Source organism: Oryzias melastigma, linkage group LG3, assembly GCF_002922805.2.
Source record: "Oryzias melastigma strain HK-1 linkage group LG3, ASM292280v2, whole genome shotgun sequence".
NCBI lineage: Eukaryota > Metazoa > Chordata > Actinopteri > Beloniformes > Adrianichthyidae > Oryzias > Oryzias melastigma.
The window spans coordinates 6,410,988-6,432,866 of NC_050514.1; the positions used below are offsets into that span (position 1 = coordinate 6,410,988).

Below are 21,879 nucleotides of genomic sequence, written 5' to 3' on the forward strand. Positions count from 1 at the left end.
TTAAAGTCACCTTTTCAAAGGCACCGTACTCACTCAAGATATGATAACAGCCAAACTGAAAAATCTGCTAAACACGGTTTAACTCTGACATAAATACATACAGTTTATGGAGTTAAGTTATGGAACTCGGAGGAAATAACATTTACCATGTACAGTAAAGCCCACTACATTAAAGAACTGAACGAAAAGTCTAAGTTTTTTTGGATTTAAGAATTACTTTTTTTATTTCCTTTGATGAAATCCACAAAAATATTTGTGCAAAATATATTTTTAGTATTAGATATTATGAATTATGTTAGATTACATTTTTTTCCTGGTTAAATAATGGTTAAATAAAATAATAAAAAAAATAAGTGAACATGATTGTTTAGAAAAATATGTCTCAGATTTGATAAACACATTTTTAACATGGTGTAGCTATAGCATAAAGAATGAATTATAGGCAAATGTTTCACCGTTTCAACAGAGAAAGAAGTCATTTGAAACTATGTGTAACACAAAATGAGTTATTCTCTTCATAAAGTTTAGAAAACTAGCCAAGCTTTTCCCCCCAAAAGTGTTTTTGAGACTTCAGGGAAGCAGCCATTTTGAAATGAGGAAGAAAAGCTCTTCTATTGCCCCTAGTGGATGGATGAAGAACTACAGAAAATCACAGATCAAGTGTAACAAGTTCACAATACATAGTATAATTACACAAAATTTTATTCTTTTTTATTTTACATCTGGCAATTGAGTTGGATGCTATGAAGGTCCTTCAACCCTCAAATATAAGTTGATGCTCCGCCCTCCCTCTACCCTTTTTTAGTTTTGGAATCGTCTGAGCGCGGCATATGCTGACACCTTATTTTGTTGTATCCAGAACTGGTCCAGACTGCTCCAAGAAAAGTCTCCGGCATCACATGGCAAAAATTACGACACAACGCAGAGCAGAGGTGAAAGCGGTTACACAAATTGTATACAATGGGGTTTTCTAAGAAAGTTTTAATCATGATAATGAGACAGGGGTCTCAGAAATGTGTGTCAACATGATACACATATATAGGGTTAAATAATGCACTAACACAACTAAATTAAATCAGATTAAAACAAATGTTTAAGGATAAAATGTCAGATGTTATCCGTTATCATCTTGTGTTGATGTACTGATGCAGAAGAAGACGATATAAGATGAATATTTTCTTTTGTTATTCATAGCATGTTTTATTTTGAAATGTCTTGTATGCATAGTGAAGTTAGCATGATTAAAATTGTACTTCTGAAAAAAACTAAAAACAAGAAAAGAATTATAGTGGGGAAAGCCCTTCATTTTTTGTAATAAAGTAAATTATTAATACACGTATTTTACTAACAATATTTTTGATAACTACCACCACAAATATTTGTATTCCTTTCAAATCTTTTGCATAACTTAAACTTTATTATTTTATTGCCTCCTCAACTATTTTTTCATCAATAAATGAAAACAAATATTAAGGGGCTATTAGCTTGAGCTCATTTGCTTGTGGGAGTGTTTTAACCTTTGCAGGTGTCTTGGCAACACCTCAACAAAGGAACAGGCGGCCCTCTCTCACATTTCAGAGAGCACAGTCCATCCAGTGTGTCTCTGCTGGACGGGTGTGAACCAGCATCGTGGCTTTTATTCATCTCCACAGTTGTCATCACATGCATATATTCCTCTAATATCAGATGAAATTTCTGTAAAGTTCAAAACAGCTGAGTCGATGAGTTAAATGATAAAACTGAACTTTTAACAAATTAAAGCTTGCAAGAGACGGACAAATAAAAAGAAGTGACTGAATAGTCGACTATCTTCACAGGTTGGGCCATTTAGTGAAGTTCAGACAAATCATAACTATGTAGATTCATATTCGTTCAGGTTGATTCCATTGTAACAGTATTCTAGCTTACTGCTTATTTACCTAATACTTTGGTTCAGATTAGGAAGTTTGTCAATAACAAAGATTGTCTGTATTGTTAGACACAAAGAAGACAGAAACTGATTAAATGAAAGACATGTCTTAATGGACAGTTCACAGCATATTAGTTTTCTTAGTTCAGCGTAAATACTAAATGAAAATTGTGCTTTGGTGTTTAAAAAGGGTAACCAAACCCTAAATCAACTTTAGTTGACTTCTAGAAATAGGGCTTTAAAAGTGCTGCCTGTTAGTTGTTGCCAATTAAAATAAACTTGTTTAATTCAGGAAAAAATAGTCAATAACCATCTGTGTGCTGCCTACAGGTTGAAACAAGGTATTGCAGTTGTATTTTCTGATTGGTTGACTGGTGTCCCAGAAGCTCAGGGGCGGGGCTGCTCGTCTCAGATCCAAAGCCACGCCCCCTCAGAGGAGATTTTGGAAACAGAGGCTTCAGATCAACATGAAAACTGTCTTTTTAAGACATTTAGGTTGTGGGATTTTGGTTAAAAACGTCATAATCATAATTAAAACACTATTGGGAATGTTTTTATAAATAAAAAAATGTCGTAGTGGGACTAACTGAAGTCTATGAATAAGTCCCTGTTTTTCTCCATCACTCTACACCCCTGATTCCCTGCGTTTGGTGTCAGTGAGTGCTCGGTCTCACCTGTGCGTTGAGGCCCTTGCGCTGTGCCGCCGGCGTGTTGGTGTAGGAGGAAATAGAGGAGCTGGTGTTGATGTCATCCGTGTCGATGTTGTCGCTGACGCCGCTGCTCACGGAGCTGCTGTCGTCCCAGCTGCAGACAGAGAACCTCGCTTTAGTCCACTTCAAAACACCGTACTCAACGTTAGTCAGCTGAACTTTTCAGAATGCAAAGATTTCAAAGGAATAAGAATGTTTTATTCACTATTTTCTCTAGCGTTCCATCTTGAAGGGGATGCAAAAAAAATGATTAGCATTCATTTTGCAAAGCTTTCTTTCAAATACAGACTGGAAACTGTTATGAAAAGAGAAAGCCAGTCTATGAAGTCGAGATATAAAAGATGATTCTGACTGCCCGTTGAGCCTCTTTCTTTACTCCAAGTCACTGACTTTAGCTTGGATGCACTCACGCAGACATACACAGACAGGCTGAATGGGGTTGTCTATCACACAGACAAAAGCTCGTCGCATGGCGGTGTGCTGGTGTGTGAGTGAACTGCTCAGACTGACAGAGTAAATGCCTCTGGAACGGAGGGAAATGTGTGAATATGTGTGTGAATGTGCTTGTGTCTGCGTGGAGTCTATGGGGGGACAGGAAGCCGGGCCGCTTGGCAAACATGGCTCTGAAAGGACACACGGGGAGGCTGACGGTGACAGACAGTGCAGGCTCGGCTGCAGCGGAACACACAAACCAAAGAGGTTTGGACGAGCTGACCTCAGCAGACACAAACATCAAACAGCAAATGCTCCAATGATTGATGCCCTTTTTCACACTTCCTCCAAATATTGTTGTAAACGCTGATTTTCAACTCCACTTTGAACATGAATTCATTGAAAAAGGGACGAAAATGTGCCAGTTTTAGCCCTAGCCTCATTTCCATGCAGTCTCTAGAAGATTGATGTTATTGAAAATATAATACAGATTTTAAAAGTAAATCAGTACAAATGGTAAAAGACAATTTACAGAACCAAATATTACACTTTAAAGTTACTGTTATTTCAGTAATAAAACATTTGCATTACTTGTCATTAGGGATTCAGTCAAGCCACGATTTGATTTGATTCAGTTTTAAAGCCACAATTTTGATTTTTTACGATTTTTTTTCAACACAATGAATTAACCCTATACCCAAAAAAGAAAAAATCATCAAAAATGTTTTTTCCAGCTGCTTATTCCCCTTAAAAGGACATCAAAGGAAAAAAAATAAAAATAAAAATGAAGTGAAATTTCTTTTTTCTCTTAGAAATAAAAATGTTCTGGATAGTAACTGAAAAAAAATGTTTTTCCAAAAAATTGAAATACATTTTTTTTTCTGTTTACTATCTAGTACACACCAGTTAGTAACTGGGGAAAAAAAATTTGCTTCCATTTTATTTTTTTGGAAAAGAAATGTTTTTTTCAAGCTCAAATTTTTTTTCTTCAATGCCCCTTTAGGGCCTCTGTACTTTGGGGATTAATACACACAATCAATATTTAGAAACATGTTTTCTAAATGTGCCCCACCGTTTGGTTGAGCCAGCAGTTAAAGGGTTAAAGGTATTTTAAGGTCAAGTATGTTTTCTTTTTGCCCCGTCCATCAAACCGTGTTTTCCGCACTAACAGAAAGGATTCAATCCAAAAAAAAAATTCACAAATTCTTTCATACTTAGTATGTGATTACACACTATAGACTTGTAACCCTTTTCCTATCGTAGGCATGTTTGCATTAAAAGTGGGGTCATCTGGACCCCACAAGACCACGCGCTGAACTTTTTTTTCCAAGGATTTTTTATTTTCTATTATTTTTTATTTTATTTTAGTGTGTGGCAGACATAAGATCCTGTCCACCTTTGTAATGGGAGGAATCACACATCAATATAAGGGTGGGGTCATCTGGACCCTGTAAAAGAGGACCAGAAAGTCACAGTTCCAAAATAAGTTTGATAGACCTGGATCAGATCGAGTCCTGAACCTTGTGTTTGGTCTGTAGTCAGAATGTCGTCTACTGAACATTTCTGTTCCAACTAAAACTTACACGTGACTAACGATCTCTTCAGCCATTTGCTAGGAATTCTGAGGGCGGGGCTAAGCTATGAGAGAAAGAATAACAATATTAAAGTCTGAGACCACCTAAAAAATGGTCAGAGAGCGGATCCTGGTCCTGAATAAGGGTCCACCAGACAGAGAATTTGTTCCGGATTATCTGGGGAAACAAACTCTGGTTCACTGGTTTAAGTATAAAATCTATTTAGCAATTAAAAAAAAAAACAAGTCTTCTGTCACAGTGAAATGTTACCTGTTGAGTCTTTATATTCTAAATACACTTAAAAGTTTTATTTACTGGAAATTTGCTAAATATTCAAGATGCATTCAGGCTGGAAAAGTCTGCCGGTCCAGACCAAGTCTGCTTGATTCGGTCCAGATCGAGTTCTGATTCTTGTGTTTGGTCTGTATTCAGACTGACGTATACTGAACATTTCTGTTTCCAACCAAAGCTTGAAAACAAAACTAGGTGATTAAAGATCTCTTCAGCCATTGGCCAGGAATGATGGGGGCGGGGCTAAGCAATGAGAGAGAGAATAGTGCAAGTCCCAAGCCTGGCTAAGGTGGCTGTTTTGGTCCAGTTGAGGAAACTCAGAGAGAACCGGAGCTCAGTCCCAATGGAAACAAACCACCTCTAAAGATGGGTCAGAGAGCGGTTCCTGGTCCTGGATCAGGGTCCGTTTGGGTGTATTCAGACTGAAACTTTGTACTGGATTATCGGGGAAATCGACTCTGGTTCACTTTAGGCGAACTAAATGTGTCCGGTCTGAATCCACCCTCTGAGTTTTTGCAGTGAAAATACTTGTTGTTAGTTAGGATGAAAGGGGTCTGCTGGAGGTCATTCCAGCCGTCCGGGCAGTAGTGGGATAAACTCAGAGGTCCAACACAACCTCAAATCCCCTCAAAGATCAATCTCCAGTTTGCTTTTGCGATGTAGGAAGAGGCCTGAGAAAACAATCAAAAATAACTGACTGCAACATAAAATAAGTAACTTCTAATCCTCTTAGGAGTGGTCCGAACCAGATACAATCAGAACTGATGAATATTAACCAATTAGGCAGAAATCCCTGATTCAGAGAAACTAATCAGCCGGACTTCAGACTTCAAACCAAACACGTGTTGCTATTTTGAGTAGCCTTGCTGACAGTCTGATGAAGACAGACGAGGAAAAACATCATTTCCCGTGAATTCAGCCGGATGGTAAATCAATCTGAAAAGAAGCAAAATCCCAACCGTGAGATCTGAGAGCACGCATGGAGCTCTGCATAACGAGAGATGCTGAGAGATTTACAGCAACTAAAAGAGATTCAGATCATCCACACGACCACGCCGGGAATTCCCAAACCCACAAAACGAAAACTTCATTCATGAAGACATCTGAGAAGCACAACGATTGGGAGGAAGTCAGGAGTTGCAAAAATCTCTCTGTCCACAATCAAAAAAATGCATAGGTACCTGTTTAGGGTGCGCGGGTTGTCGTGGGAACAGCGCTGTGAAAAAACACCAAGCTGGACGGACAGCTTCATGACTGGATGCGTAAATATTCCCGGCCCTGTCCGCCTCTCTCCCTGGGAGATTTGCCTGGCAGTGCTCCTGGACTGAGCTCCTTTGTCAGAGTCTGCACCGTTCCCTCATCCCGTCGGCTCTGTGTGTGTGAGACACCGGAGGGACAAGGAGGGAAGGTCCTGCCCCATCTTCAGTAACATGAGCCTCCCCGGGGACTGTTAACCACTTCACTGCTGCTACTAATCACACAATTCACAAACACACCCTAGAATCTAATTAGGGCATTCGAGACGACAAACAACTAAGTTGAAATACAAGCGAAAGCCGCATGCTTGCAGACAAGCTAAAGCTCCTTCCTGCAATTTCTCCAGCGTGTGTTTCCCAGGAGGACTTCTATGTAGGAACGTCTGCAATTTCCCAGACAGATCCACCCTGACCAGCTGACAAGCCAGTGCTAATTAGAGATCAGGCCAAGCGGTGCGGCCAAGCCCACAGCCTCCTGCTGGCAAAGTCACCCGCCAGTTACCAACCGCCGAGCCTTTCGGGGCCAATCACAGGAGAGGGAGACATTAACCGCATGCTACCCCCAGAAGGAAGTGGAGCCAAGACGAACAGCAAAGACAGCATCTGATAGATCATCACTCAGTTGTGTGTGAACGTTTGTCATTACAATTCAGTCAAGCAGTGATTCAGTTCACACTTTTGAAGTCACGATTTTGACTTTTTTTCTCAACACAATGAATTAAAGGTATTTTAAGTCCAAGTATGTTTTCTTTTGCCACTTCCATCAAACTGTCTGTTTTCCTAGTACTAACAGAAAGGATCCAATATAAATAAACAATTATACATAATACTGAAATGATCACAAATCCTTTCATACTCTGTCCATGTTGTGCTCCATGTGATGGACCGCTCCACATCCCCGCCTGCTCAGTGCAACCTCCCCACCGCGGCGCACACTCGCACTCAGAGCACATGACCGTCCATGCACAGTTTGCAGAAAAAAAAGTAATAGAGCTAAAAACAGTTAATAAAAAAGAGCACGGCTCCCAGGAAGGAGTCAGAGTGGAAACAGTCATGAAGCTGCATCGTCATCATGATTGTTGTCACAGTAGATTGGTCAAAGTTCCAGTAAAGTCGCAATGAAAAGTTTTAGAGTGAGCAACAAATCTTGGGTTTGCTTGAATTTGCGTTAATAGCTGCGATCGCAACATCGTAAAATCCTGGAGGGACTAACTTATGTGAAACTTTTAAACCCAAAGGAGCTGCGAGAATTTCCTAGGAGGGAAGCGCAGATGAAGAACACACAGCCAGTCCGCTACGCACACACTAATAGCACGCCAGCACACTCATAGGCGCGTGGACACACACACAGAAGCACACATAAACACAAAGGGGCCTACATACTCACAGGCGCGCACATACTCACAGAAGCGCCCGCAGGCTCACAGACACGCACACACTGGCACGATCACATACTCACAGGCGCGCTTACATACTTACAGACGCACTTACACACTTACACGCACGCCCACATACTTAAAGGTGCGCCTACACACTTACAGGCACGCACACACAGGGACGCCCACATAATCACAGGTGCGCTCACACACTCACAGGCACGCCCACACAGGCACGCCCACATACTGACAGGCGCGCCTACACTTACAGGCGCACTCACACACTCACAGATGTGCCTACACACTCACAGGCGCGCACACTCAGGCTACACATATTCACAGGCGAACCTACACACTTACAGGCATGCCCACATACTCACAGGGGCGCTCACACACTCACAGGCGCGCCCACACACTCACAGGCGTGCAAACACTCACGGGTGCACCTGCACACTCACAGGCAAGCCCAGAAACACAGGATGCACACACTCACAGGCGCGCACACACAGGCGCGCCCACACACTCACAGGCGTGCCCACACTCACAGCAAGCCTGCATAAAGAAATGCCATTAACTGCATTTTTCTAAATTTAGGCACATTCCGAAACAAACCAATTTTTTTTATTTTCTGCAACAATAAATATGTTGACGAGTTTGAATCATTTTTTTTTTTTTACCAATTCACAAAGAATCGTTACATCCTTACTTGTCATTCATCAAAACAACAAGCAGCCTCTCAAAAGGCTCGTAAAACGCCCAAAAAGGACAGTAGTTCAGAAAGAATGGAGCCATTCCAGAGAGGAACCTCGCCTCATGCCAGATCCCATTTGTTAGCTTTCCACTCTCAAGGGGTCAGAGTTCAAAGGCCAAACCTCAAAATGTCCCTAAAGAGAAAACCAGAGTGGGGGAAGAACATGGACCAGTGAAAGAAAAAAAGTCTCCCAGTTGGGTAAAGTGAAGGGAGTGTCTGAGAAAAGAAGGTCCCGCTGGAGTTTGTTATTCCTCTGACTTGTGTTTGTCCGTTGGGAAGATGGTGGGTTGGACGGTTGACCTGCTGGTAGCTGCAGTACTGTAACCACCCCCCTTCCCAAAAACCCATCCGACTCTGGCACACGCACACAGGATCTCTGCCGCCGTAACTGTTCACACAGACGTGCAGCCACAACAGAGCGGCCAGGCAGAAGTAAGGGGATTTCCTGCTCTGGAGGCTACTGGTCCTTCCACCACAGCTGGATCGGATAACCCTTAAAGTCCCTGTCATCACAGGCACACCGAGGACCGGCTTTGAATGTCTGTGTGACATACTGCCCTGGGGTTTCAGAGGGCATGGACGACATCACAGAAACGATGGCAGCTCTGATTGAGAATCAAACCAGAACGATTTACAGTCCTCCCTCGTTTCTCGTGGGAGTCTAGTTCTAAAAATAGCCTACGATAGACAAAATCCACAATAATTACAGATGTGGAGCCAGTTATTTAAATAATCATGCATTTTGTGGTACAAGCCCCAAATTTGGCATGGATTTACCTTGGTATTCCTCCTTTCAGAAAAGCACATTAGCCATGAAAGAAATCCAAGATCTGATGTATTTTACTCATGAAAAGCCCATGTTGTTGAGACTGGGGAAACGAGACACTGAGTATATTTGTAACAATTGAGTGTATCTGGATCTCAGCCATCTGTAAAAATAGACGCCATTTTGGAATTTCCGATCAATAATAATTTTCAGATTTGATTCACAAAAGCCTGAATCAATTCAATTCTGACGTTTTTCAATTCTTTAAATCGATTTGATTCAATTTTGAGTTTACACATTTATACACATTTGTTTAGAAATACATTAATCTACTATATGTTTTAAATATACTGTATTTATATTAATCTGATCCAGTTCACATACTGTAAATGTATCAGTGAAATAATGAGATTGTTAATATCATCCAGTGTTACATGGATTCTCTAAAGGAGAAGTTCTAACTAAAATGTTCAGATCATTAACATTGGAAACATTGTTCTGCTTCTCCTGGAGGACGTTTCAGTTTGGACACTAGGTGGCGATCGCGCTATAGCACTACACCTTATTCCAGAAGAAGAAGACCATATAAGGACAAAACAATGTTTTAGACCACTTTAAAAAATATTTTCAGAAAACAGTTTGGAAAGTTCATACCTGTGAGTTTATAATAATGTTCATTTAGTCAGGAATGAATGTTTATGTCGACTGAGCGTTAGCATTAGCTCTCCTATGGGAAATTCCATTAAACGTTAGCATTAAGCTAGCAGATTTTAGCATTATGTGCAAAATCAATCTCTTTTTTTATGGATCGATTATTGATCCATTGAAATTGAATCGATTAATCAATTTTATCAACTGAGGCCTATCCATGCCAAATCTGGTGCTTTCACCACAAAATACACAAATTGTCTGAATTATCAACCTAACAAACTCCACTATAACCCCTCACTACACGCCGTCTACACTTTTCTCAGACACAATATACTATTTTTCAAACATTTCTTTCGTCTGCTCCCGATTCCCAACTGTTTGAATAAAGAAATATTCAGAAATGCAATTTTAAGCTTTATTTTCTTCATTTATGTCCATCATCAGAAAAATGCCACACTAACATATGGAAAACGCCAAAAACATAATTTTTACCGGAGCGGGTCTTTAAAGGAAAATATGTGTGGCACCACTCATCAAATACAGAATTTTCCACAGCATGAACGACGCTACATAACACCACGACAAATAGATGATTGCCTATAAACATCAGTGTCAGTGTTTTCATGCAAAACAATGTAAAAATAGTCCTGAACACCGCACAAACACACAGTGTGTTCTTAAACTGTCATGTTTTGTGCCCTCATGTCTAGATGGGTAAAAAAAAAAAAAAAAACGTGAAATTGAAAGTCTGAGCAGGAAACTGTGAGTCCTCCGAAACTTAAATGACCCATCCGTCCTCACCGTGGCTGAAACAGATGGCAGAGGACGGGACGGCACACAGGAATGTTTGTGTGTCCCGTCCCATTGTTTTCCTGGCCTGGGAAAACAGTTTTTATCTGCAGGAGAATGTATCAAAGCGCGCCGAGGCCTCCGGCCGCCTCTGTTTCACACACTTCCTTTAACTCCAGTCTTTCTCTGGCTGTTTGGTGTGCAAACACACACTTTTGCAGACTCCATTGACTGACCTGGATCCACAGCGGGCTCTCTAAACGGGGGACACAATGGCTGAACAGGACTCCCCCGTTCTGCATGCACCCCACTTAGGAGACCACTTGGACGAACATGAAAGTTCTAACGTGTGCAGGCCCTCTACACAAGCACACACAAAAGACAAACTAGCCTTTACTCACCTCAGTGTTAGTGAGAAAGCTGACTGACTGTGAGATCCGAGTGTGCTAAGTGGTGGAGTTTTGCCAATTTGGTTGGAATAATTTCAATATTTACAGACTTTTTAAACGAGAATCTTTTATTTTTGTTTGATCTTAAACGATCATTGAATTTCCTTTAAATAACAGATCCTCTCTGATCAAATTAAAACATATTCATGAATTTGAATGTTTCTAAACCATTGAGTAACTTTCTCAATCTTCTATGAATATAAATAGTTTCCATCTAAAGAATTATTTGTATGACGATACACATCATGTGAGCGATAAGAATGTGGCTATTGTGTCATTTCTCTTCAGTCGTTTTTATTTGTTTCTTTTTATTGCTAAACTTTTGCGCTAAAATGTATTTTCCTGCTAAGAAGATTGAAACTGTTGTGCACTTTAAAAAAATGTTTCTCATTTGTGACAATTTACTTCCTTGAAAAAATAAAGTCAGAGAAAAGTAAGTACTGACATCTTTGTGTCATTTTTTTTTTACAGAAAACAACTGAAAATATACTTTATTTTGGTATATCATGATAAATATCGTTATTGTGATCTCAAATAATTGATATTGTGATATACAATTTTTTCCATATCGCCCAGCACTACCATGTACCAAAAGACCCGCACTACGATGAACATTGTGTTTTGGGTGTTTTTTCACCCTTTAACTACCCAACAAAGACAAAATCAATTAAGAGTCTTTTTCCATTCTTTATTGCCTAATATGCATAATTAATGGTCTTAAATGCTCCACCAGGAGGCAGTTAAAGGGTTAATATGCCCGGACAGCCTTTTTCTGAGGAGAGAATTCAATTGAGTTGAACTGTGATAATTTCAGAGGAGAAATTCAGAAGTAATGGGATCTGACAGGGAAAAAATAGTCATAATAGAAAACAGAGGAGATGTACTCAGAAAATGAAGCTCAAAATTGAATTTCTGACTATTGTTTATTCAAGAATGGTAAACAAAAAAATGACTCAAGCTTATTGTTGAAACAAGCTCGCTTAGAGCGATCTCCTGCCGCTCCACAGAAACTGTCCTAAAAAATAACACAGGCTTTTGACTAAAAACCGCATTATTATGATTCAAAGACCACTGGGAACTCTTTAAAATAGATCAAAAGATGATTGGAGTGGGACTTCAAACTGACTGCAACTAAGAGACGGTTATTTTTGGGGTCAAAGAAAGCAGAAAACAGGGACCCTTGACTCAGATTTGAAAGGTGCATGGTGGATGAAGATGGATCAGAATGATCCCTTTCTTCCCAGAGAACAAAGTCCTGAAACGGAACAGTTGAAATCACCCTTTTGTTTTCAGTAAAACCTCTGGAAAATTCTTACTTTTATTTTTTGATTGAAATATTTTACTGCCTGATGTTGCAATTATCTGACGCAAAAATCTGAGGTTTGGACAAATATTTACAGTTCTTAAAGTTTAAAGCAAAACAAAAACAAACAAAAAAAGTAATTTTCCAGGTATTTCTGATGCAATGATTTACTCACTCTGGTTGTCAAACTCATAGGCTGTGATACTAAAGGTCATCAACATGGGGTCAGGAAACTGATAGCTGCTTTAAATGGGACTTTTTAAACTTTATAAGAACAAAACTTTTTCAAAACCAACACAACAGACTTTGTGAAAATATAGTATAGTAAAATCCTGTGTCCACTCTAATACAAAATGGTGTTTCTAACATATTCTTGTGATATTTTTTCCTATGATGAAAGACATGTATAAAAGAACTTAAGATTAAAACTAAGTTTCTGAGTATTTCTTTATTCAAATTGTGGTGAAACGTATGAAATGTAGTCAGAAGTGGGCGGGGCATGTTACCCAGAGTTCCATAAAAGGTAAATGAGGCGGGACAAATAAAATAATTAGAGGTCTGTTTAGTCCCGTCAATCAAAACTCTCTTTTAGTTATGCAGAAAGATGAGCTGGAACACAGTCCTAGTGGTTTTAAAAAGATGATTTCAACATGGAGGTCAACCTTCCTCTAGTGGTCATTTGAGGAACTGCAACACTTGGTTCTTGCAGTTTCTGACTGCTATCACCCCTGCAGGATGCTTTTAGCAGCACTGCAGGATGTCTGCAAACTGCAGGTTTCCCATGTCCAGAAACAGCAGCAGCAGCAGCAGCAGCAGCAGCAGCAGCAGCAGATGTTGCCTTTCAGTCACTTAGATGATAAAAATGTTTTCTTTTGTGTCTGCAGCTTCACAAACGTACAAATGTCTCCACAGGGAACAGAAGTGTTGGCTCATGGGAACGCACTGATCCAACCACTGTTACCAGAGGGTGTGAAACAACCCACAACATGCTCGGGGAACCAGTGGAGCAGGTGGAGGTGAAGTTACAGACACAAAGAGGCAGACAGACAGCGAGAAGCACGGACTTCCAGGTGCTGCCGTCTGCGGAGGAGAAGACTCGATGAGGGAGGGTTGAACCTCTTTCTCGCTCCACACGGAGAATCTGCTCAAGTCCAGACAGGAGAGATAAGATATTAGGGCTTGGGTTATGTTTGTTTCTGTGAGCGGAGAAACACGTTTCACACAATCTCTGCTCCGCTGCAGGTGGGCCACAAAAACAAAACAAGGAGACCCACAGAGGGAGCTTCTCACAGCTTCAGATTACAAGCCACAATCACAACCTCAAATATACAATTATTGCTCATAAAAGAACCCCAGAAGACAAGAGTAGACAAGTGACCAATAATAATATGGATTTGGGAGTCTGGTTTTAGTCACAGATCTATTGGGTATTAATTATCTGATAATAGAAGATTAAAAGAGGATTTATAGCAGAGAAGGAGTTCTACAATCACAGAAAGTTATTCATTAATAACCAATTTGCAGATTAGCAGGTGGTTCTATCTAGAGCTTCTGGTTAATGTGTCATGGTTGTGAGGTCAAACTGACAGATCTCTCATCACCCAATGAAATGACGGAACTTTGTCAACCATAAAATTCTAATTTAAAATATTAAAAAAATAGAGGCTAATGGTAAAGTCACACTCTAATCATCGTTTTTGATTTGTTGTAAAATCATTCACAGTCATCTTTTAATTATAAGTCAGTCCTCCAGGATTTTGCGATGTTGCGATCGCAACTATTAACGCAAATTCAAGCAAACTGTGCAATTTGTTGCTCACCATGCAACTTTACATTTTCACCGCAACTTTACTGTAATTTTGACTGATCTACTGTGACAACAGTCATGGATGACGACGCAGCTTCGTTACTGTTAACTCTCTTTAGCCCTTTGTCATCTCTGCTGGGCCTGCGCACACACCCACCGGGCGCGAGTGGGGGTGTGTGCTTACACACCGGATGTGTCGACCGCTCTGCAGCCGCGCACTCAGCGCAACACAAGGTTCTCACACACTCGTAGCGTGTCAAGCAGCCACTTTCAATGAAAAGTCTCTGGACTGGTACGCGGGCTAGCATAGACTTTTCATTGATAGTGGGGGTGGGGGGTGGTTGGTGCTGAGCGGTCTGTCATATGCAGTCACACGCGGAGGACAGCATTAAAATGTGAAGCAAAATCTGGAACCATTTTACTTTTATTGATAATACAAAGCAAGAATGTAGAGTCTGGAGGAAAATAATTCCTCCACAACTAACCTGTAAAGATTCCAAAATCGACATTAAAAAACTTTGCAACTTTTGTCACAACTTTTCACAAAAGCTACCGCAAAATCAGGCATTTTAATCCGCAACTATCATAAATATCGGCTGCCAAATCCTAGGGGGGGTCTGTATTATTATGCCATTTTCAGGCAAAATAATAATAATAAAAAAAAAGTTTTCTAGGACATAGTTTCTGCAGAGCGGCAGGAGTTTTTTTAGAAATTCACCTCTGAGTTGATGCCGCCCCTCTTTCCCTCACCATAGCTGAGAACTTGGAGAAAAAGGAGTTTGTGGTCCGCCCTTTGTATTTTTCAACGTCACAAATACAACATTTCTGAAACAGCATTTTTTGTCTGCTTTGGTGTTATGGTGGCGAGTCTAAAGGGAGGACCAGGAGAGACCAATTGAGATATATATATATATATATATATATATATATATATATATATATATGCCATTAAATAATTAAATAAATGTGTCATTAATTATTTAAAATTGGTATTAAATTAAAAGAATGAAAATCAGTAAATACATTTTTAAATATATACAGCATTAAAATATTTAAAAAGCAATTTACTGTAAAAGGACATTTAAATATTTAATGAGATATTTAATTATTTCATGGTCCAGTTTGGACTGGAAGAGACTAATTTAAAATATATATGTAATATGAAATTAGTAAATAAATGTGTCATTAATTATTTAAAATTGGGTATAAATAACTAAATATTAAAAACATGTGGCATTAAAAAGCAGATTTAAATACATCTTGACATGTGGACGCTCCGTCTGTGTTCAGAGCATCCCGGCTGTTTCCATGCATGATTAGTCACACTTTGGGTTCAGAAAGTTTCAGGTCTTTTTGCCTTTGAAGCTCCAATAAATATCCACTTCAAAGCTCACTAAAAACCAAGTGACACACGGGGATGTGGTTTTTGTTTTCAACAGTCAGTCCAGAGATGTGTGTGTGTCTACAGATGTTGGAGAGTTTCCTTCTTTCTAAGAGTCGTCAGTCTCCTGAATGAATCTCTCGTCCCTGTAAGAGGACTCCTCAGTGAAAATGTGGCCTTTACTGTGCTGTGAATGGCTGTAAAAACTGTGCTTTGGTTGATGGAGAGTGGACAAAACCTTCATTAAAGGACAATCATGGTTTGATTACATGACTTAGCTTTCTCCCTTTGAAACTATTAATCAATGGCTTGAAATGAACTGGATTACTGACCAAACCGTCTCTGGAATATTCATCACATAGCATAAAAAATGTGTTTTTTTTTAAACATGTGCATGCTTTTCCACTTGCTCACAGTTCAAAAACGTATCTTAGAGGTTAATCGATGAATCTAGATATTTCTCTAGATGTGAATGTAGCTCTGCCGTAGACATATATATCACTGGACACCTGATGTTCCATGCTTGAAATCTCATAGACGTCTATAGAGAAATAAACAGCTGTTACTTATTCTGTTTTCCAGAATAATCATTCTTGACTTCATATATTTTTCTTGCTAAACCAAATTTTTTTTCATGATATTTATCACAAGTTTTTCAATCGACCAATCAGATGCATGTGGTGCCCACTGGCACAACCTCAAATGTTTGATTGACAGATTCTCCTAAGGCAGCTATGCTAGCTGTTTTGGCTAATTTAGGGTTTTCTTTTTCAGTTTTTTAATGGCTGTTTTGGAGTTAGGCTAATATTTACATGCTAGCTGTTTTGGCTAATTTACGCTTTTTTCAGTTTTTTAGGGTATTTGGATGTTAACTATTTATTCTGCTACATGCTAGCTGTTTTGGCTAACCAAAGTTTTTTTTTTTAATTTAATTTAAATTTTTTTTTTAAGGCTAATTTGGCATTTAGCTAATATTTTAGCTAGTTATCAGCTTTAGCGTTTTCAGCTATCAATTTCAGTATCTTCAGCTATCATTACTAGCATCTTCAGCAGCCAAATTCATCTTACAGCATTCACAGCATTATTGCAGGTGATGCTATATATCTAGTTCATAATTATGTTTAAAAGTTACTGTTTTAAATTTTAAAAATGTAGTTTTAGAGTGTTCAATAAATGTTTATCCTGTTGACCCGCGACCTAAGGTGTGTTTTGGATTTTGGCCCCCTGTGTGATTGAGTTTGACACCCTGTTCTAAGTTGAGGGATAACCAGTTTTATTTAGTCTGTTTGGTTTAGTTTATCAAATAGCTATAGTTTATATTTTATGACAGACCTTCTTCTTCTGTACAATTACCGGCATAAAACCCAATGAGGCCATTTTTTGATACTGGGTTATATAAATAAAACTGAATTGAAATTTCCTTTAATATTCATTTTAAGCAACAGAAAGGTGCCTGTGTGTTGGTTGGGGGAGGTCTGTGACAGTCAGCCTCACACAACAAAGAGCTATTCTTCTCTGTCTGCTTTAACAAAGACAAGTTAAGCCTGAAGACAAACCATTCTAAATTGTTTCCTCTTTCTCCAGCAACAGAGATGAAGGCGTGCGTGTCTCTCACTCACACACATTTACATGTAAACACCACATTTCCATAGAGCATTATCCCTGCCTGTACTCTTTCCTTGTAGGTCCTGTTGTTAAATGACTCATTTGACTTCCACGTGCTCCTCCACAAACATCTGACGGTTGGTGAAACCAGTTTTTGCATATCCAGCTCCACTGAATCAACGATGTTGACTGTTTTCCTGAACAGCACTGCCTTCCAGCTGCACTGCTCTCCGCACATGTCCAGGTTTAGTCACGATCTGGAGGACTTTAGCACGAATTTTCAAAGATTTTCCTTTGAAAGATTTCAACCATGAACCATGACCCTTTGAAGCTAGTGACCTCTTAGAACAGAGGTCACAGAGTTTTGCCCTGTTGCCACTGGAACACACAACATTTACCTCCACTCCCATCGCTCCAAATGCGTGGCTCAATCACAAACATTACACGTAAATAGGTTTGGGAATTACAGGTATTGTGAATTTGCTAACATGGCTAACACTTCTAACAAAGCTAACATGTAGCGTATTACAAACAAGTTCTAGGCTATGTAAAAATTCCCACCCTAATCCCTAACTACTAAAAAACAATATAGTGTGGGACTATCTAGAGCCCTGGATTTTAAAAGCATTATGGACACCTTGCTCACTACTTTTTTTTTTTTAAACGCTAAGTATGTCGTCACTGAGCCTACAAACATTTTACGTCAATCTATGAATATAAATTATATATTATATATATATATATATATACACACACACTCTGATGATGAAAACGTTGATTTGGCTTATTAAAGAAATTACATTTAAACATTTTTTTTCACAAAAATTGTTCAACCACAATGCATTGTGTTCTATATATGCCAATCTAGTGAGCAGTTTTTTGCAAAGACTTCTGGGAGATTTCCAGGAGACTGAATTTTGCAATTGTAGATTCGGACAGCACTACAAAGTGGCGAACATCCTTTAGATTGTACTATGTAGTGAGTAGGGACATAATTTGGACATAGTCCTAGAGCCACTGTGAATGCAGTTCATAAAGTGGAAAAAAAGAATAAACAAAATAAAAGCAATTAATGACAAATTCCATCATAAGGGGAAACAAAAGTCAGTTCAACCCAGCTGCCGTTTTCTGTTGAGTCTAGAAATTAAGAAATATGAAGATCATAAAAATGTGCACGTAATTCAACCCCCACAGAAAGATAAAAGCGAACTAATAAAAACCCTGTTATTAACGGTCTTGTAGTTTCATCCTATGTCAGGCAGAGATAGAAACAACAGAGTATAAAACATTAAAGGTGAGGAGATGAAAGAGCATCCACATGAGAACAGAGGAGAAATGAGGGATGTAAAAGATAAGATGTTGGTGATGAGCGTCACTGAAATACCAGAGAAGTTAAGGTCATATCTGCATGGATCACAGGGGGGAAAGTACGGGGGGATACGAAAGTCTGAGAGGACAAGACATTAGCCACACCTGAGGATCTGAAACAAATCGCCTCTTTAAGCATTTTAAAACCAACCTTGTCAATTCTAAAAGTCTGAATCAAGACGTTTTCTGAGTAAACCAATCTACTAAACTTTAATTAGATGATGCTTTTGTTAAATAAGCCTAATAGAACCAAAACCACTTCTCTCATCTAATTTATTCCATCCTCATTTGTTCCTGTCTGTGTTCAGATCAGGCCTCGTCCCTGCCCCCCTCTCTCCGTCTTTGCCCCCCTCCCTCCCTCCCTCCTCCACAGTGTGGGGTTCCGCTCAGCCATCATTTATTTCTCTATGTCAGCTTGCCAGGAACCGAATCCCTCCCTGTGACAGGACAAAGACCACAGAGCCTCACCAGATCGCTCTCTCTGACACGAGATGTTCCAAAGGTCCCGAACACAAACGCTGCTGTCTTCAACTGCTAAAATAATGTGAGCTGTTGGTTAAAAACCCGCCCAGCCATGTAGCTTATTTCAGTGGCTTATGAGCATTCAGAGAGAGGGAAGTGTGTTAATATCTTAAAAAACGTAGCCTAAAAATCATTTTATTATATAATATTTTTTATAATATATAACTTTATCTTAATAAAATCTTCATCAAAGTTCACACATTGATTCTTCCTCCCGAGTATTGAGTTTTTTCCCTCTCCAGGTCCGGGTCTCTCTGTATCCAAGCCCGGATACATCACAGTTGTGTCAGGAAGGGCATCCGGCGTAAAACTCTCTGCTAAAACCGCATGTGCAGATCCGTGAAAGCTGATTCGTTGATGGGAAGTTATAAACTGGCCAATCAGATGCTTCTATGATTAACACATTTTGTGTATCCTTCTTTTAAGTGGTAGAGAGTGACGGGACTGGTTGCCATAGAAACAATGACTAACATCGACTAACCAATCACGGCTCACTAATGACATCTGCCTCCAACATGGCAGCGTCCATCCATCTTAAGAAAAAATGGCGACTGAATTGACTTAATTTGCTTGGAGCCTAAAGTAAGTCATTTTCTATGGGTGACATCACACTCACTCTGTCCAGTTCTCTGACACAGCCTCCAAAATGAGATGACCTCTCACCTGTCAGCGTCTCCCTGTCCCGACGACGTGTTTCGATGGAGCGTCTCTCGTACGACAGCCATGCCATCCGGCAGTCGGTTCATCCGGCGGGTGTACAAACCCAATCCCCCATCCGTCATGTAGCTGTAAAACAAAACGACACGTTAGCATCTAAAAGTGACGGTCAGAGAGGAGAAGGTGAACGTGTGCAGCACCACTCTCTGATTCAGCTTGAGATGTCACACTCCACCAGCATGTTGAGGATTTTAAATAAAATGCCATAAAAAGGGTCACGAAGAACAACCGCAGGAGTCAGAAAGGTGGCGGAGGCTGGAACTGATGCTGAAGAGACGAACACTTCAACAAACATTCCTGTCCACACAGAACAACACCTTCTAATTCCTCAAATATTTACCAGCAGGGAGATCTTTCACAGAACTAAATATTGACCTGCTTCAGGCAGCTTTAATTAAAGGGGATGTTTGACTTAAAACTTGAAACTGAGGTGTTATAAGGGAGTTTTCTGTACAGAAATATAGTGAGTTCATGTTTTAGTGAACTTCAAATGTTTGGAGTGTAACTGCAAAGCAGAACCAGAAATCTTCTACAGTGAAGTGCTTACTATTTTAGAAATATGCATCTATGCAGAAAAAGTTGAAAATGTATTTCAATATCAGCAATACTAGTATCATGATTATTTTTTGTGGTTGGATATTTTTTTTAATGATTAATGACCCACGGCTGTGAGGAAATTTTGTGTTTTTTTAACATGTTCTTGTTCCATTTTTGATGACGGATTACACTTATAAAGAAAATTAAGTAAAAATCTGCATTTCTGAGAATTTTTTTTTTCAAACTGCTGTGAATTAAGAGCAGATATAAAATGTAATTTACAAAAAGGCTTAGTTATGGCATATAAAGAAGGTTGCTGGACAGGCGATGAGCTTCCTGATCCGAGTTTTCAGCAACGGCGTGGGGAAGAGGGGGCGGGGTTGCTGTGTCAACAGTCCCATAAACAACTCAGATACATTTCTAATGAAAGAATACAGTATTGCAGGAACCATATCCTACAAAACAACAAGTCTTTTTTTTTAGCTAAAACGTCATAGTCATTAAAAAAATGGAAATGCTTTAAAAATAGATCAAAAAGTGATTAAAATGAGACTTTAAAAATGTCTATTAATGTTTCACAATTCCAGTCATCATTGTGATACTCATCAGTGCTGTACTAATAAATAAAGGAGCCTTTAATAATTAAACACACCGACATGTTAGCTAGTAAAAAGATCACACTATCATCGGCATAGTAACACAATATACTTGAGGACAACAGAAGACGGAATAAAAAGAGACGTGAGAGAAAGTTGAAAAGGAGAAGATGATGCTGTGTTCAGACATCCATCACCGTACAATCCAGTCCGACTGAAGACGACTATCCAGGCGCAAACACAATGACTGACTCTGAGAGCCTTCTACCGCAGGGGGAACGTGTCCAAACGAGACTATTTGAGAGTGTACAGAAAAACGGAGGCTTTCACATGCAGGACCACTCCTTAAAACCAAAAACCTGATCTTTGAACATCCGCTGACTCACCCTGAAGCATACCTGTCTGCCTGGAACATGGTCACACCGTTAGTCCAAAAGAAACCGCAGGTGAACGCAGATCCAATCGGATACAAATCTGTCCTTTTTCGACACTTCTTTTCAAACCCGCCCTAGTGTGTAACTAATATGACCACGTGGAGACCCTTCTGACCGCGGTGATCTGACAAAGCAGCAAGCTCGCCATGTGAGCGGCTGGGAGCGCAGTGTTTGTTTTCTGCCTTCCTGCTCGGCTCCACATGCTGCTGGAGGTTGGGTCTGTCGGAGAGATAGAGGAGCGATTGGAGGGAGGGAGGGAGGGAGGGAGGGCAGACGGGTAAATCAAGCAATCCTTGAACTGAGAGGGTTATAGAGGGGGTGTTCTCATCTCCATGGACACAGACAGCGAGGAAAAAACACAACTAGCGGGGCAAAAAACTGGAAAGACTTAGATCAAGATACGGATAGATATGTTGATCAACAACCAAGAAAATGTTTTACTTTTATTTTAGATTGTCAACATTTGAAAATTAAATTATAGCATCTTTTAAACTTCTTTTCCAATGGAAATAAAGTCTAAACTTAAAGAAACACAACAGAGAGAGCTGTTTGTTTGTCCCCATAAAACCAAAGAATAAAATGTACTAAAACAGAAAGTGAAGGCTTTGAAATCTTCACAGGAATGTACGGCTCAAGCAAATCCTCTAAAATGATT

General features: G+C 39.6%; 1 protein-coding gene across 9 annotated transcripts in view; it reads right to left on the bottom strand.

Moving 5' to 3' along the window:
* nav2a (neuron navigator 2a) overlaps positions 1-21,879 on the bottom strand; it is a 235,859-nt gene that overhangs the window by 34,788 nt on the left and 179,192 nt on the right. For all 9 annotated transcript variants that reach the window (XM_036217057.1, XM_036217061.1, XM_024294964.2 and 6 more), the window contains 2 exons: positions 19,604-19,726; positions 2,584-2,713 (listed from right to left, as the gene is read on the bottom strand). In XM_036217057.1, the coding sequence (XP_036072950.1) occupies positions 2,584-2,713; positions 19,604-19,726 (253 nt within the window). The remainder of the gene's footprint in view (positions 1-2,583; positions 2,714-19,603; positions 19,727-21,879) is intronic.